At 39.8% G+C, this 17,020-nt stretch overlaps 2 protein-coding genes across 2 annotated transcripts in view; both read right to left on the bottom strand.

Moving 5' to 3' along the window:
* Gpc3 (glypican 3) overlaps positions 1-17,020 on the bottom strand; it is a 444,489-nt gene that overhangs the window by 14,809 nt on the left and 412,660 nt on the right. The gene's annotated exons all lie outside the window — the stretch shown is intronic.
* On the bottom strand, positions 9,240-15,435 carry LOC101711600 (zinc finger protein Rlf-like). Its single transcript, XM_013077901.3, is given in 5 exon segments — positions 9,240-12,690; positions 12,693-13,120; positions 13,122-14,038; positions 14,124-14,642; positions 14,704-15,435. Coding segments are annotated over 5 exon segments (5,790 nt in total). The 5' UTR covers positions 15,310-15,435; the 3' UTR covers positions 9,240-9,370.

The following is a 17,020-nucleotide window of genomic DNA, read 5'->3' as shown; positions in this document are numbered from 1 at the left end:
TGACTTCTCAGCACCGTTTGTGATTCTTACCTCAGTTTTTCCCATTTCTCTGTTATCACCTGCCCTGCACCTGTGGGGCATAAACCCTTTTGTTATGTCCCTTCTCTTTCTCTAGCTTAGATGCTTCTTGCCCCATATCTTCTTAGTTATTGCCATTTTGTGATCATGTCTTTTCTTCTAAGGGGACTATGATTTGATTTAAAAGAAATTAAAAACTTTAAAAACCACCAGAGCAATCTGAAAACTGGACTTAAAAGAAAATAAAAGTTGGGTGTGTCTATGATCCCCACACTGTTGGAGGCTGATGTAGGAGAATCCCAAGTTTGAACCCAGCATGGGTAACTTAGCAAGACTCTGAGACTTTTGTCTCAAAAAACAAAAACAAAAACACAAACACACCAAACAAAACAAAAAATCAAGACTGAGGATGGTCATTGCGAAAGACCTGGGTCCAATCCCTAAATTCTCAGTACTGAGCTCCCCAAAAGAGCTTTCTCACAGTTAGCAAGGAGGTGGTCCTTAAGAGATCCCATGGCTCTTAGAGATGTTGGTGAAAGGATTCAAACATGAAATAGGGTGGGTGGAGGGTGAAGGTAAATAGCGCTTGTTGATCCTTCCAGCCCCGAGATTCTAGAATTTCATTCAGGTCTTGAGAGGCCTCATGTGGAGATACAGGGTGACGGGATAAGGTTAAAGTGTTCCTCACATACCTCCCTCTCACACTGTTTGGAGAGAAATCTAAAGAGACCGTTGGATCCTCTCTCAAAGAAAGAGAGCAGTGTTTTTTGGAGACTGTGACTAGTTTAGAGAGGAGGGCTTTAACTTTGTCATGGACTTACCAACCAAAACAAAATTTTAAGGGAATAAATACTGACTTGCCTGAAGTGGGAGAAAGAACCACATAAACTGTCCAAGTTGCTAAGCTAAGAGTTAACTCTCAGAAATGATGTGAATGTATATCAGGCGATATGAAACGTGCATGCACAGTTAGGTGTGGTTAAATAAAGACACAGCCTACATAGAAGATGGAGCAACCAATGCAGGGATTGTTTATACTCGCCCCCCCGAAAACACTTAGTGATTGGCAGGCAGTGGGCTTTATGCTCAGTGCAAGCATGCAGTATCATTGCTCAGGATTCAGAGGGAGAAAAGAACAGGTATCAGATGGAGAGAATTTTAGGGACATTAAGACATAAATTGGAAGAAGCCAAAGGGAAGACAACTGAGGTGAAAAGCTGGATGATCCGCACACAAAGAATTCTGTAGGCACTAGAACAAAGTAGGCAAGTGCAGATGGAGGCCAGGAAGGTGAAAACATGCCAAGTGGCCCAAACCCACAGCTATAAAGATGTAAAAGGGAAAAAGGAAAACTCTGCTACAAAGAGTGCCAGCCATCTCACTAAAAGGGGTGTAAAGACAGCGGGAAGATATTGAACCAAAATAAAAAGAAGAGTCACTTGTCAAGAAGTGAGCACTTTAATTAAATATGACCACTGGCAACCCTGGTCCTTATAAGGGAGATGGGGAAGAAGTTTCCCATTTTTTGTTTTTACTTAACTACAGAAGACATCAAGGGTGCCCATTACTGAAGACAAATTCCTCTTGTAACTGGCTAAGTTGAATTAAAAAGGAAATTGGCTGAGAAAGACAAGTCTTTCAGCATCATGGAGATCTCACAAAGTGAATGATGAGATTTCATGAAATTTTCGCGCTGAAATCTCACTTATTGCAGGGCCAATAAAGAATCCATGTTTAAACATATTAAAATACAACCAACAGCCCCAGATAAAAACTGGGGCTTTATAGCCTGCCATTCTAAACTTCTGAAAATATATACTAAATGATGATGGTGATGATGATGATGATGATGAAATAGAACAACCGATCTATAACTATCCAAAGGAAGATAGAACATAGGGAGGTAATGTTCATGGCTTGGTGAAAAACAAATCAAACACATAATTGATATCACAGATGGGGGACTGTAATCAGCAACCTTGTGGCACCAGTAACCTCATGTACTCCCTTGTCATTTTCTTTCACTGGGCTTTTCTCAAATTAATTAGGAAAAGGAGATTATTATACTGGAAAGTGTCTCTAGGAATCACAGCTTTCCCCAAACTACATTCAGTGTATTCTTTTTTTCCTCATTTACATTTTTAACAGTTTTATTAAGGTATGATTTACATATTATAAAATTCACCCATTTCAAGGAAATTTCAAGTTTACAATTCAGTGATATTTTAAGTTAATTTACCAGTGAGTGCAAACACATCGAAAGGTCATTTTAGAAGATTTCATCAGCCTAACAAGATCCCTCAGGCCGGTTTACAGCTCATTCTTCAGTGGATTCTTTTTAGCTCTTTGCAGCATCCAGTACTGCTGACCAATGCCTACCTGAAACTCGGTTTCCCCCTGTTCTCTCACCCTGCTTCTGGGTCCTCTCCCACTTTCTACTAATTCTCAGATTTCTCTTTTCCTTCTACTCTGTCCTTAAAGGTGGGTATTCTCTCATCTCTTCCTCCACCCTTCACTGTTCTCACTTGACAAGTCTTCCTGGACTCGCTCATCTGTGCCTCTGGTTTTATCTACCACTGAGGATCCTCAAATTTATCTGTAGCTGATACATCTTTCTGGAGATCTAACTTCTCTCTGGTCCTTTGCAACTGACTATCTGCCAGATGATTCAGGCTCAACGTTTTACCAATTGTGGCATTTCTCTTCCCTTTACTGCTGCTCCCCTGCTTTGCCCCCCACCCCCGCCATAAATGCCTTTTCTAGCAACCGGGGTGCTCAAGCCTTCTCCTTCTTCATTTTCAATAGCTGAAATAATCACCACATCCTATAATTCTATTCCTTTGATATTTGTGAATTCCTCTCCTTTTTTTTGCCATTGCTTGCTATTGTTTAGATTATGTTCTCATTACCTCTCCCCCGGGACAATTGTAGCAGCCTTCCAGCCTGTCTCCCTCCAAATCATCTTCCACACTATAAAGTTCTTTTATTTTGTTAATTTTTAATCTATCCAACATGTGAATAATTCTTGAAGCTAAAGATTCAAACAATACCTAAAGAATATACAGTAAAAACAACAAAGACAACAAAAACTCCTCTTATACTCCCTCTTCCCACAACTCTCCAGGGTTAACTACTGGTAAATATATTTTCTATGCATATTCATAAATGAGTTCATTCATGGAGAACCACTTCATCTTTTTTTAACTATTGCAAGGAATTCCATAAGATGAATATAACACAATTAGACATTTTCCCATGGATGGGCATTTAGGTTTCTTCTAATTTCTCCCTCTATAAACAATGTTTCAGTGACTATCCTTAGATATTCACTTTTGGTATGCGATGTATTTCTATAGAGCATATTCCTAAAATAACCCTGGCATGTGGGAATGAAGGATACATGGGGGATAAGTTTCAGGACAAAAGGTGGGGCAAAGCGGTTGAGGAAAAAGACTTTAAAAGAAGGGAGACTGATACATTTTTTTGTAAGAAAAGATAATGTAGAGGATAATAGCAAGGACATATAATGTTAAAGGACTTAGATGGGGCAATCATGTTATAATGCTATCACCTGAATGCAATAGGTATTTAAAAAAATATCCATTTAAAACAAACTATGTATTTTTATGATATGAAAAATCTGAATGGGCACAACCACTGTAGAAGATAAACTGAGAGTCACAGTGACCAACTGGCTGATTACATCCTGGAAATGGAGTGCTTTCATCATGGAAGCCAGCAGGACATTAGGCTACATATATAGGATTTGGGAACAAATTTTAGTATGTAAAGCCACCACGATGGTCCTTGGGCATTTTTATTTTCACAATTTTAAGATGTTGAGAATAATTCTCAGAGAGAGAATAGAAATGATTAAGGGGGTGGAAAACAGCTTCTTCTGAGAAAGCGCTAAAGAAAATATAATTGTCTAGTGACCCTTGAATCACTTTCAGAAGTGGTGACATTTTGGTCCTAAGACCCATGGAAAGTTTTTGATGTAGAGTTTTTAGATGCCAGTTGTATATTCACTGCTCAGCTTGCAAACCCACAGCTGCATAAGCAGCAAGTGACAATGCAGAGGGAAAATCAAAATGAGCAAACTGTAATTAGGTATGCAATGTCACCAGAGAAAGCAATTTACTAAAGGGATTACTACGTTTAAGATGAGTTCTTCTTAAAGAAAGATTGTTTTCTTCAATTGATTTGTCTCAATCGGTTCTCCTTATGCAGAGTTCCAGTTGGACAGCAATTTCTGGTTGTCTTTTTAATTTCTCTGCCAAGAGATTAGAGGAAGTAAGGCAAACCCCTCCAGTCACTATAATTTCCTCACAAATGGAAGAAGTATCAACAGCAGGCTGTAGAGACAGATTACAGTTTAGGTCACCCAGGGGAGAAATCTGAAGCCCCCTTTTGACTAACAACAAGGTAAGTAATCCTCAAATCTTTTTTCCTTACCTTTTTTTCCCTTCCTGAAGCCAAGACCAAGTTTAGGAAACCCCCTTTTCAATTTGATTTTTTTTTTTGGTTTTGCCTTTCTCATGCCCTAGCCAGCCAAGCAGGATTTAGAAGGTGCAGGGACCTCAAAACAGACTTAGCAGTGTTCTTCACTTACCATTCTCTCTCACCCTACCTTCTTTACTTCACTACATTTTTCTCTTTCCCTTATAGCTTCTTTCCCTAAAACCTCTAACCCTTGCCATTTCCTTTTTGAAATACCTTTTTGGTTAGAATAGGGTTGAAAATATATCAATGTCTGGATCCTGGTCTCTGTTACCATTACCAGAGTCCTTAGCAGACACTTCATTTTGATGTTTGATCATGAATAATAGTTTGAAGTGGCTGAGTGGTGGATGAGGCAGCCATAAGGGGATGGAAGTGTTATGGTTATGGTAAGTATATGTAGTAAAATGTAATTAGTTCTCCATTATACATTGATTGCATGCTAGGAACATTTAGTGATGTATGAAGAACCATGCAGCCAGGCACTGGGGGACACAGGATGAGCCAGGGAGCCTGTCCTGAAGGAGCTCTCCACTTAGAAGGAGATGAACACATGGTATAGGTATTGGGAGGCAGCACTGGATGGGAACTGGGCCTCTGTCCTTTGCTAGCCACTGTGCCAGATGTTGTGGTGACTACAGAGCTGAAAAAAACTTAATCTCGGCCTCGAGGAGCTCTTTAGCTCATGAGACAGATAATTTGAGCACAAAATCAACCCGTACTTCTAGACTGTTAATGCCACAATACAGGCACAAACAGTGCCATGGGAATTCTGAGCACGGGCAGAGTGTTGAGGGTCCTGAGAGTAGAAACCTGGAGAAGACTGATCCACTCACCTGTACTGCTCTGCCTGTAAGCAGAATACTTTGTCATTTAGCACCAAAGCTGTCCTATTTCTCAAGTGACAAAATATATGGAATTGAATTTATAAACCATAATTTGCTTCAAAAGAATAAGGTGTTGTTTTGCGTTTGGGAAAACTATAAACAATTCCGGTAAACACTACTTATGAACCTAAGAAAATCTCTCATACTTTCACATTACTCCCAACTCCTTTATATATGTCCATTTGTATTCTTTCTCTATTTTTATAGTCTCTCTGTGTGTCCAGTTGTATTCTCTTTCTCTCTCTGTCCATTTGTATTCTCTCTCTCTCTCTCTCTCTCTCTCTCTCTCTCTCTCTCTCTCTCTCTCTCTCTCTCTCCTCGATAAGCCCAAGTATTCTGGGAAGGATCTTGTGCTTTGGCCTTAGTCACTGACTGATTGACAGGAAATTCTAGTCAATAACCCCGGGCCGGATGTGCGGAAGGCCTGGATTGCCGGCCGGCAATGCCCTGTCAGCCGAGGTTCACTGTCACTGCACTCAGGCCATTTTCAGAGCCTGCCTCCCTCCCTGGTGTTCCCAGTATCTGAGTTGAGGGAGGTGGGGTGCAGTTGCTCTTCAAATGAAACCCAACACCCTTTCAAACACTGGGCAATCTTTCTACTTTCTCAGCTTGGTAGGCTCTGAAGATTTCTCTCCACATTTTTTCAGCATGATTTGAGATGCCAGTTAGTTGGGAGAGATTTAGGAGAATGTCTTTTAAATGTAGAGTCCTTTAAAAAGGAGTTCCCTTTCCCCTGGAGTTTTTGCCATTAGTTGCCAGTTTATTTGTACATTTTATGAAATGAGCACAATTAAAAGCTACACAGAGTTCATCTGAGATGTAATGCATCAAGGGAGTGACAAATCTTTTGTTGTCTCATATTCTTATTCTTGCTTAACGGAAGAACAGAGAAGGATTGGTCTTACTGAGGAAGGTTTTACACACACACACACACACACACACACACACACACAAACACATTTTTTCCTCCTTTCAAAGACCTTCTAATGAGAAGGGCTTGTGCTGGCTGCCATTAACTTCCAACTTGTCCCAGTGCCTTCTCCCGATTACCTATTTTAAAACATCAACTCACCTTAGGGGAGAAGCATATCTATACTGTAGTGATGGGAAGGTTTCAAAGGAAGACTAGTAAACAGACATTATCAGCTTGAATTACAGAAATTAGCAAGGCTAATGCAATGTCACTATTCAAAACAGTGCCAATTTGGAATTTCTTAATGGCCTCAAGAGAGAGAGTCTTTATACATCCTACAATCTCTCTCCATTCTTACCTAAATTCCTTCTCATAGATGTTGTGAATGGCCTGTTTTGTAGCCAACACAAACTTTGTCCAGTAAAATAATGTAAGGAACTCAGAATGAAAAGAGATTAGCTGTTCCTGGCTCCTGTTATGTTAAAGCAGAAATAATTTTGGCTTCTACTGATTCATAGACAAAGCTTGAAATGCAAAGCATGCTCAACTCTAGATTTAGCATGAAAAGGACCTTAAAATATGCCCCAGTGCAAGTAATGGACTTATTAAAGGGAGGAAAAGAGGCACTTTTCACACACTCCCAAACTCTTTAGTTCTGTCATATCAGTAATCTTGCCTAAGAATTTCATCCTATTTACATTTCTTCTCCCTTTAAATATCATCAGCACTCATATGGCATCAAATAGTGAAGCTTGTAAGACATTAATTTCTTTATGTTAATTATGAGAAAAATATGTAAAGTGCACAAGTGATAGAAATAGGAGCACTTGCAATGATTTCAATAGGAATTAAAAGTCAGTTCTGTAGTTTTAATCGAACACCTGATAATTTATCAACACAGATATTTTCGGAAGCAAACTTCAAGTGTCTCCTGTGACAGTTTTTGGCACTGTTCCAGAGCAAGTGCATTTTTCCATTTGGAAATTTAGTTTATATTTGATGACAAAAGCATGAACTGTACCAGTTGGGTGATTATGAAAATATTTGTTAAATCAAAATAACATGGAAAGCTTTCAAGCCAGAGTATATCACACACACACACACACACACACACACACACCCACACACACATTTTCTGTTTTAACCTTACAGGAAATAAAAATAATGAAAATAGTGCCTGAAAAACGTTTCTATATCTTGTAATATTTATGTGAAATTAAAAAGGCGAAGGAGTCACGAGAATCTCTCCAACCAGCATTAAAGTAAGGAGACAGCCTGGTTCCTCCCAGAGATAGTAAGATTTTGTCCTGACTTTCCCCATTGATTTTTCCCAGGATCAAGAATAAATTACTTAATGTCTATGCCTCAATCTCCATGTGATATAGTTAATACAGTAAAGTCTTCGATGGAGTTGGCCATGGGCAGGTCCACTGTGGTTAGATGCTAGTCTATTTCCACAGGATTAATTAGAAATGGGAATCAGCACAATAGAACCAGCATGTGAACAGCAGAATCTGGATAGGCAACTTGAGTAGCACCTCCCAGGTCACCTACCAGCAAGGCAATCACAATCCTTCAAATCGGAGCTTCTGTTTGATAATCTGCAAGATGGGGGCTATGCTATCCCATTCCAGGAATGTACAGGGAATTGAGACTATAATTTGCAGTTCGTGGATCAAAAAGTAAGAAATGGTCAGGAATGGGAAGAAAGAAAAAGGACAACTGAAATATGTTCCTATCCAAGAATAGAAATAGGGAAGAATTATGTACGGCCGAGTTTGAGAATACTTAAAATTTGTTTAGGAATGAATAGGTGAAGCTGGGCTACAGGAGTCCAAAATATTTGGAAAAACAGGCAAGCTAACTATACAATGCTATGATTGCAGGCCAAAAAAGACAACAGAGTTGTTTTGTTGAACTCCACTTTCTTTTTTCAAAAATCAATCCAACAGATCTGTATCTACATATCTGATACAAGAATATATATTAATGTAGTTCATTGTGGCGAGCATTAAAGTATTAAAATAATTAGATTTGCAAAATCTGCTCAAAAAGTAATTAAGGTAACAGCTAATTGATGATGATGATAGCTAACAGTTAAATCTAAAGTATGAAATATGTTATTATATTAAGTTCCAGCAACTATTTTGAAATACCAGGTCCCACACTGTCAATTATAAATCAAATTGTTGTTCCTCATAATTTTATTACTGATGAAAAGCTAGCACATGGGGTGGTTTTGAAATAAATACTTCCTTTTTCCTGTTGGGGAAATTCATTCTATTGGCTCTTCATTTTTGAAAAGATTCCCCTAAATTTTAATCCTCCATTGCTTGGACCCCAGTCCCAGGCATTAGTGAATATTTTACTTAGCCAGGCACAACCATACTTCCCATTTCCAGCTGCGGGAAGAGGTAGGGCTCTAGCCAACCGTTTTACCAGGTTTTATTTTCTACTCCCAGGCTGCATCTAGAATTACTTTGCAGGGAATGTGCTGGAGAGGCTAGGTCAAGTCCAGATCATGAAATCATAATTTAGTAGAAGAAGTAGGGAGCCTAAAGAGTTTCTAGGATCAAGCCTAGGATTTTTTTTTTGGGTGAAAAATTGTAATTTATTGAAACTCAACTCAAAAAATATAAGACGCTGTAGTGTACAATATATTACACAAAGCACATTCAAGTCAAGTAAGAACTCCATATCCCTTTCCCTAGGTTCCCCCACCCCGGGACCTTAATATTTGTTCCATATACAATCATGCACACTTAATTTGAAAAAGGAAGCCCCAGTATATTTTGATGTTATTAATTAGCACCAAACGAGTACAGTTCCATTTTTTTTTCCAGAAAAACAAAAACAAAACCCAATCAATAAACCACTGGAGAGCTAATGGACTCAGCCAATACTGCTGACATAGATATTATACATTCATGTAAATACACAGCCTATTCTACCCTAAACAATGGTGTGGCTGGTTCTCAGCCTTTGTTCATGTTGGCAACTGTCTCCATGTTGCAGTGTTGGAGCCAATCTGTTTCTAAAACAAAATTGTTATTTAGGAACTTCCTACACAAAGCTCATCTGTCTTTTTTGTTGGAAACAAGTCTAAAATCGGTGTGGAAAACTTAGATCTTTCAAGGACAACCACTGGCCGAAGATAATGAAGCTGTTTTAAGGCAAGCTCTCCACAGTCTGTTAATGCTTTGTCCAATACAACCCTCAGGTTTTCCAAGGAAGGAACTGTTGTTGTTTCAGCAACTATTAAAGGTGGGATTGCAGTCAGGTTCTCATGAATTGCAGAATCAGTGGAAGAATGAGGTATGTCAACTTCAGGGTCATTGTCATTGACCATGTTATTTGCCATAACACTCCCTGTTAAGTCACTACTGGGTGGTGAAGAATTACTTAATGTTAAGTGCTCTGAAGGCTCCCAATCATCAAAATCATCATCTTTCTCTTCACTCTCCTGAATAAATTTCAGAAATGAAGATTCAAATCCCATAGGTTTATAAGTCTTCAAATCAAATGACCTGGGCTGTGAATGCTTCCTAAAATTCTCTTTTGAGACATGGACTGAATTTTTTACAGTGTTTTCTTGCCCTGAATTATGCTGCCCAGTTTCTGAGTCTTTGATCCTTGGTAAAGGCAGCTGAAAATTTGTAAAGTAAGTCCCACTTTCAGTCCCATTGGGATTGGGTATGGAATTTTCTATTTTACATGGAGACTGAATTATCTTACATTGTTCTAAAGAAGTGGTTTCTGAATTATGGTTACATTTCAAAATTCCTCTATACAGCAGAGTGTCTGCATCAAACACTGGGGTGCTTTCTGCACACCCTTTTTGACCTCCATCCCTTTCACCTGGATGGGAAGAATCAGTTTTTTGGAGAGATGCATTACTGTCACCCAGGGAATGGCTGTGTTTTGCGTGCTCCGATGCACAGCTTGTACTGTCTTCTTTCTTTATACAGACTTCTTCCTTTATACAGGGCTCTGCTTCAGAGGGGGGCTCCTCCTTAATTTTGGTACTGTACTTAACACAAACAACAAGGTTCTCCATCTGTTGCTCTAAATAGGCACTACTCATCTGATGGGTAAGTTTGTAATGCCTCACTATGCTGCTCTCCAACTTCACCATGGATAAGCAGCCTTGAACCATGCATGGGTACTGTGTATGCTCGGCATGTTCTACACACATATGGAGGGCTTTAGCTCTTGTTTTAAAACTTATTGGAGCTTTCTTTTCTTTAGTTAAGCTACATTTTTTAGCTTTAGCACTAAATGACTGCCTGGCAGTCTGATGTTCGTGCCCCCGAGCTGTTTGACATACCTTTTCACTCCTTAGTAACCTTTCATTTGCTACTTTCTGGCTTTTGAACAGATCATCATAATAGTCCTTATGTTGGTAATATACATGTTGTGAGTAATTACTGCGGTGGGTGAAAATCTGGCCACAGCCATTAAGAGCACAATGAATTTCATAATCTGAAAGTATTTCTCCTTCAATATTATGCTGCTCCATCAAGTGGTGTTTCAACTTGCTGAATGTATAAAAAACAGCAGGGCACTGAGGCTGGTTACAGGAAAACTTTGCTGCAGATTCAGCTTCAGAAAGTACTTTTGGCTCTTCCATATGATCAAGGTTGTGAGAGTCACTACAGTGCTTTGCAAGAGCTTTGGAACACAGGAAGCGTTTATTACATTCCTTATATTTGCAGGCAAATATCTTTTTACATTTTACAAGTTCCCTTTTGGTTCCTGCTTTGTCTTTTTCTAAACACAACTGTTCTTTGTTGTACTGATGTACCGTTCTATAATGCCGAATCAAGCCTTTTAGATTGGTGAATGAGGAGTTGCAAGTTTTATGAATACAATGGAATGGTTTGTGGTATTTATTCAAAATATAGCACAGGTTTCCTTTAGCAACAGTTCGCCTGCTACCTCTCCCTTCTCTTCCTTCTTCTTCCCTATGACTGCCCATTGGTGATGAAATATCAGATGTTTTACTTTCTGTTTCTTCACAAGATGACTCCAGATCGGTTTCTGAACCGCATTCATCCTTTTTAGAATGGCAGTGTGGCTTCTCAGAGTTACTGCTGGGATTACCTCCAAGTTCTGCAGAACAATCACCTTGCAACCTGTCCACTGAGCATGGGCCTTCGTGATCACATATTTCACTGTCTGACAGTTTTTGAGGCGCTCTGTCACTGCCAATTTGATGCTTATTTTTATAATGAATCCTAAGATGTGTTTTTCTTGTAAATGACCTTTGGCAAATGTGACACTGGAATGGGGAATACAGATGTTGAAACATGGTTAACTGAAGGACTTTTTCTTTTGAATAATTATGCTTTTTAAGATAAAGCATTAACAAAGCCTCTCTGGTCACAAATTCATATTTGCATCCTTGAAGCTCGCAGAAAAAAGGCTTAGCGGCCAACTGAGCAAGGTATTGACTTTGCATGTTTTCATCTTGATTCTGAAAATTAAGGTCTGAGATAGCAGATGAGACCGACTGCAGAGACTTAGCACCACTGGATGGGTACCCCTGTAATGACCCTGAGAAAGTTCCATGTGCTATTGAGTTTTTCAAGCTTAAATGTTTCAAGCGCAACAGAAGCTCCAACATGGTGTCCTCTGTACATGGCCGTTTGGAAGCACAAATGGAGACTTCTGAGGAATAACCTTGATGTTCTCGTTTACATTTAGTATGAATACTGTGATCTAGACCTTCATCTGGGGAGTCACTGTTTGTATCTGAGCTGGGTTTAAGTTCTGCATCAAATTTTTCAGTTGTTTGATTATGTTCATTACCCAGACAAGGAAAGAGATCTTTTGTCTTTATCTTTTTGTGTTTGAAATGGTATGGATGAACCTTCCATAGATGCTTCTGCATACCTCTTGCATTTTTGTAGGTAGACCCGCAGCCATCAAAACCACAGGTAAACTTAGTCCCATCAAAACAAACTGCCATATTGGAGCATTTTTCTTTTAAATTGGAGGGCACAAATACTTTCTCATGAGATAATAATATATCCTGCATGGTTTCAGAGTGATCCAGTGTGTCAATTAACTCTTCATTCATTGATGCTGAAAAGCTATGACTTAACTGATCACTGGAATTACTGTCACTGTTTTCTTTCAGGTTTTCTGCAGTTTCTGCATCTGTCTGTGAACTAGCTGATCCTGCACAGAAAAGAAGATCTTCGGGTAACTGTGACTTATCAGTTTGGTCAAGCAGATGGGACTGATCAACACAATCTTGCTTTTTACCTGCTGCAGATTCTTCGAGTTTCACTGATTTCTTAATGTCTCCATTTGAACTTTGAACATTATGCATTGAGGGGTGATTCTGGTATTCAATTTTGGAATATAGAACTTTTTACAGCCAAGAAAGTTGCATGTGTAAGATGCATCCCTAAAATGTTGTGCTTCATGGTGGTAAAGCTGCCCCAAGTCACTGAACACAATATTACAGCCATTTAATTCACATTTATAATGAAGATCATCATGTTTTTGTTTATGATTAAGTAGTTCATTCACTGATCCAAACCTAGCATAGCAATCTATAGATACACACATATAAGGTTGGGGACCACAATGCACTTGTTCATGCTCTCACAGGTGAAAAGCAGACATGAAATGTCGTCGACAATAAGTACACTTCTCTCTTCTATTTTTCATATCCAAGTAATGCTTGGCATTTTCATCATTATTTTGGTGTTCAGCTTTAAGATGCACACTTAAGTATTTAAACTGTTTAAACACACGGGAACAGTCTGTACCAGGGCATGGGTACAAATCTGTCTTGCAGGTGGCAATCTTCTAACTTGCTGAATGTGACATATTCATGAGACTCTCCTTTGGCTTGTTCATTCAATGACTGATTCTGCTCCAGGGTTGAAGAGGGGCTCTTGGGACAAACACCCTTTTGAGAACCTTTCAACAGTAATTTCTTTCTAGAGCGGTCCCTTCTGCTTGGTGGCATTTTAACATGTTCCATGACATGAGGAACAAATATTTCTTTTCTTTTGAACTTTTTAATACAAACTGGACAAGTGTAAATGCCATCTTCCATATGCATCTTAGAATGATGGAGAATCCTGGCCTCTATACATTCCCGCTTACATAACAAGCAGAAAAACTTGTACTGAAGCCACCTTTGGTATCTTTCAGATGAACCAATAGGCTTTTTGTCTCTTTTCTCCTTTTGCTGATCTGCTAAATCTCTTTTCCTATATTGTTTATCTTCTTTACCTTCATCATAGTCACTGAGAAAGGACTCTAAAACATCTGTATCATTGATAGACATTTCATAACCACTTAAATCATCATCAGAATCTGAGGCTTCTTGTCCTAGGAGTTGGTGGCAGTGTCGTTTTAAGGTTTTCCAGTCCCAAAATTCAGGATCAAAAGGCCAGTGGGCTTTTAAAGCTAATAGGAGCTCACATCGGAGAGAATTTGGAACAGGTGCATTTTCTTCATCAAATTTTTGATCTGGTTGCAAATACAATTCTTCCAACATATTAAATCTATCCAAACTGGGTTCAATTAAGAATTCTGTAAGCTGACAAGCTCATCTGACTTCTAAATCTTCTGGTAAAAGACAGGAAATTGTTTTACAAACGGAGGCCTTCATTTCCTCATCCTCACTTGATTGGAGTTGAAGAGCTCTGATACATAGTAAAATTGACACTCCAACACCAGCATCTTGTGCCAATTTCTTCATGTCCACCAATTTCTTCAAAATTCAGCTCCATATTCCATATCCTGATTCTAATTTATTCACCATTCCTTAAGCCAGTAACTTCTTGGTAGATTTCAGTTTGTATAACTCTAATCAGGCAAAACAAATGCTGCTGTGTTTTAGCTATGACACCAAACTGCCGACAACACTCCAAAAAAGTATCTAAAGAAGAGTCAATTCTTCTTTGCAGTTTACTCCAAAAGAGAGTCAGCTCCCAAGAACAATATACACTTGCAGTTTGGAGCTGCTGGGTAAGGTAAGTCGTACAAAGAACAAATGCTGTGTTATCCTGACCCTCAGATTCCAGATTACATATGATGCCTAGTACTTCCTTGCAGTTGACTTTTGCAATCTCCTTAATAGCATCTTCATTAGGGAGCATGGAACATAAACATGTGATATAGGCTTGCTGAAAAGATGACACATGTGAAATTTCTTTAGATTCTGCACAGAGTTTTGATAAGGCAGTAGCCTGGGGGATGCAGTTAGCTTTCAACAAATGTTTCATTCGCATCTGTAGAAAGGAAGGTCCTTCTTGTGCAATCAATTTATTGAATTTTATTAAAGTTGATGATCTGATCTTCTCCTCCTTAACTTGGATGAAACAGATCGGGAATAGAGAAATGAATTATAAGCATAACTTCCTCCATTTCTACTGGCTGTTGAGACAATATTTTAAGAAGTACCGGGTTTTTCCACACCCCTTCCTTGGTAACATGAACCAGTATTTGTAGGTTATTATTCCCAAATTCCAACAGTGCTGCATGTGACTCCTGTAGAGTCTGAAGGAATGGTACCCAGATATCACATGGCAGTTCACTTTCAGGGACTGAAAGCAATAATTCAAAACGACTCAATACTAATCCGCCAAGTACTAGGAGGACATCTTCACATTCAGTAGTTAAAAATGGACGTGCACTGGCAAAGCTTTGGATGGCAAGTTGATACACCTCCAGAAGATACACAATATGTTCTGATGCATTCTTGTTGCTTGCATATTGCAATAAGGTCTGGCAGAAGCTCCGGCAGTAGCTCAAAGATGAGACCTCCGACACCTCCTGCTCCCTTAGCTCTGTCTCCAGCTGCCACAGACACGGTAGCAGGCCCGGGACTCCCGGAGCCGGAGATGGAGGGCGATGGCCCCGAGCCATGGACTCAGTCTCGGCTCCGTCTCTGGTTCCCGCTACTTCTGGAGGCTCAGCCCCGGCCCCGGCAACGACGGCGGCGTCTCCCTTTCCGTCCGCCATCTTCCCACGGCCCAGCCTCAAGCCTAAGATTTAAACCCACCTTGGAGAGACCTTCCACTGATTGCTTGCTTTGGACCCATTTATCAAACTTGAAATCTGCCACCAGCCCAAGAGCCTCCTGGGGGAGAGGGATCCACAGAAGCGACAGGGATCTGCTTCCAGATCAAGAAATCTGATGACATATTTTTCCAGTACTGGGAATTGAATCAGAGCCTTCACACTGAGTTTCACCTCTAGCCTTTTAAAAAAATTTTGAGACAGAGTCTCACTGAGTTACCCAGGCTGGGCTTGAAGTTGTGATCCTCCTGCCTCTGACTCGCAGAGTGCTGGGATTCCAGAAGGGCTCCATCACACTTGGCTTGATGACATTGTTATGTTTCTACCTGGGACAAAATATTGCCAAGCAGGACAAGCTGTTCCCCGCTTAGTGTAATTTCCTTTGTAATCCTTCCTTGTCCTTTGCCCTCTAAAGAGATTTGCTGACTTCATGCTGTCTTCAAGCTGATCAGGGGCAATCTTTTGGAACAGGCACCACTCAGTCACTACCCAGTTCTTTCAATAAGTCTTCTTCTGTTTGTCAAATGGAGGCTCAATCCCCATTTCTGCAGGACCAGGGCAATGGGTGCTCATGAGAAAGTCAGAGAATCTTGTTCCTTTTCAGTGATTCATATTGTGTACACATATGAAATATATCAGAGTGGGAGGTAGCGTGCTATCGTGGTAAAAGTCCTGGACTTGGAGCCAGTAAATGTAGCTGTCAATACCAGCTCTACTACATATCAATCCTGATTTGGGGTAAGTTATATAATTTTTCTGGGCTATAGGTTCCTCAACTATAAAACAGAGTTGCTGTGAGAATATATGAAAGCATTTAGCATGGTGCCTGGCATACAGTGGGTACTAAATAAATGCAAACATTTCATGAAAGGTGAGCAGGGATGGAAGATTCTTAACCTCCACTAGTCCTCAAGATGTAAAAGTCCTTTCAAAAATCCTATGTAGTTCAAGCCAAGTGCAGTGAGGCAGGAAGCTTTCAAGCTGGAGGCCAACCGGGACAACTTAGTGATACTTTATCTTACAATAAACAACAAAAAAAAGAGGGCTAGGGACGTAGCTCAGTGGCAGAGCACCCCTGGGTTTGGTTCCCAGGATCAACCAGAAAAAAAAGTTATGTACTTCAATCATGCAAGCCAATGGACCTAAGCTATATGGATCTTTAATTCTTGTGTAGCTCTAGATTTCTCTAAGGTAACAATTTACAAGTTCTTTCTCACAAGGATTTTGGCTGAACCAATACAAATATGCTAGTAACACAAACCCTAAGAAGAATGGAAGATGAACAATCAATACAACCACTACAGAAATAACAGGCAGATGCTCTTCTTTTGACTGGTTCAAAGTTGCTAAGTCTTCATGTTGGTATCTCCTTTCTAAACAAATATGTTGCTGCAGATGGTTTATATCCTTTCCATTAAGCTGTGGGATTTGAAATGTATGGGAGGTGCTAGGCAAAGATGCAGAAACTGTCACATCTTTAATATCCCGGTACAGTGCAGTCAGGCTTTTTCAACATCCACGGCCCCACGCTCTTCCGAATTGCACTCTCTTGACCCCCACACTAGCACTACAAGAATAAATAAAAGTATACCTTGGAAGTAGTTGTCACAACTGTTCTCACAAGCCACCAATGCCTTACCACTGTGTTTCTGGG

This window comes from Heterocephalus glaber, unplaced genomic scaffold (genome assembly GCF_053883595.1).
Source record: "Heterocephalus glaber isolate CG9 unplaced genomic scaffold, H.glaber_assembly_v1.0 deba00001729, whole genome shotgun sequence".
Lineage (NCBI taxonomy): Eukaryota > Metazoa > Chordata > Mammalia > Rodentia > Bathyergidae > Heterocephalus > Heterocephalus glaber.
This window is presented reverse-complemented; position numbering and strand designations above follow the sequence as displayed.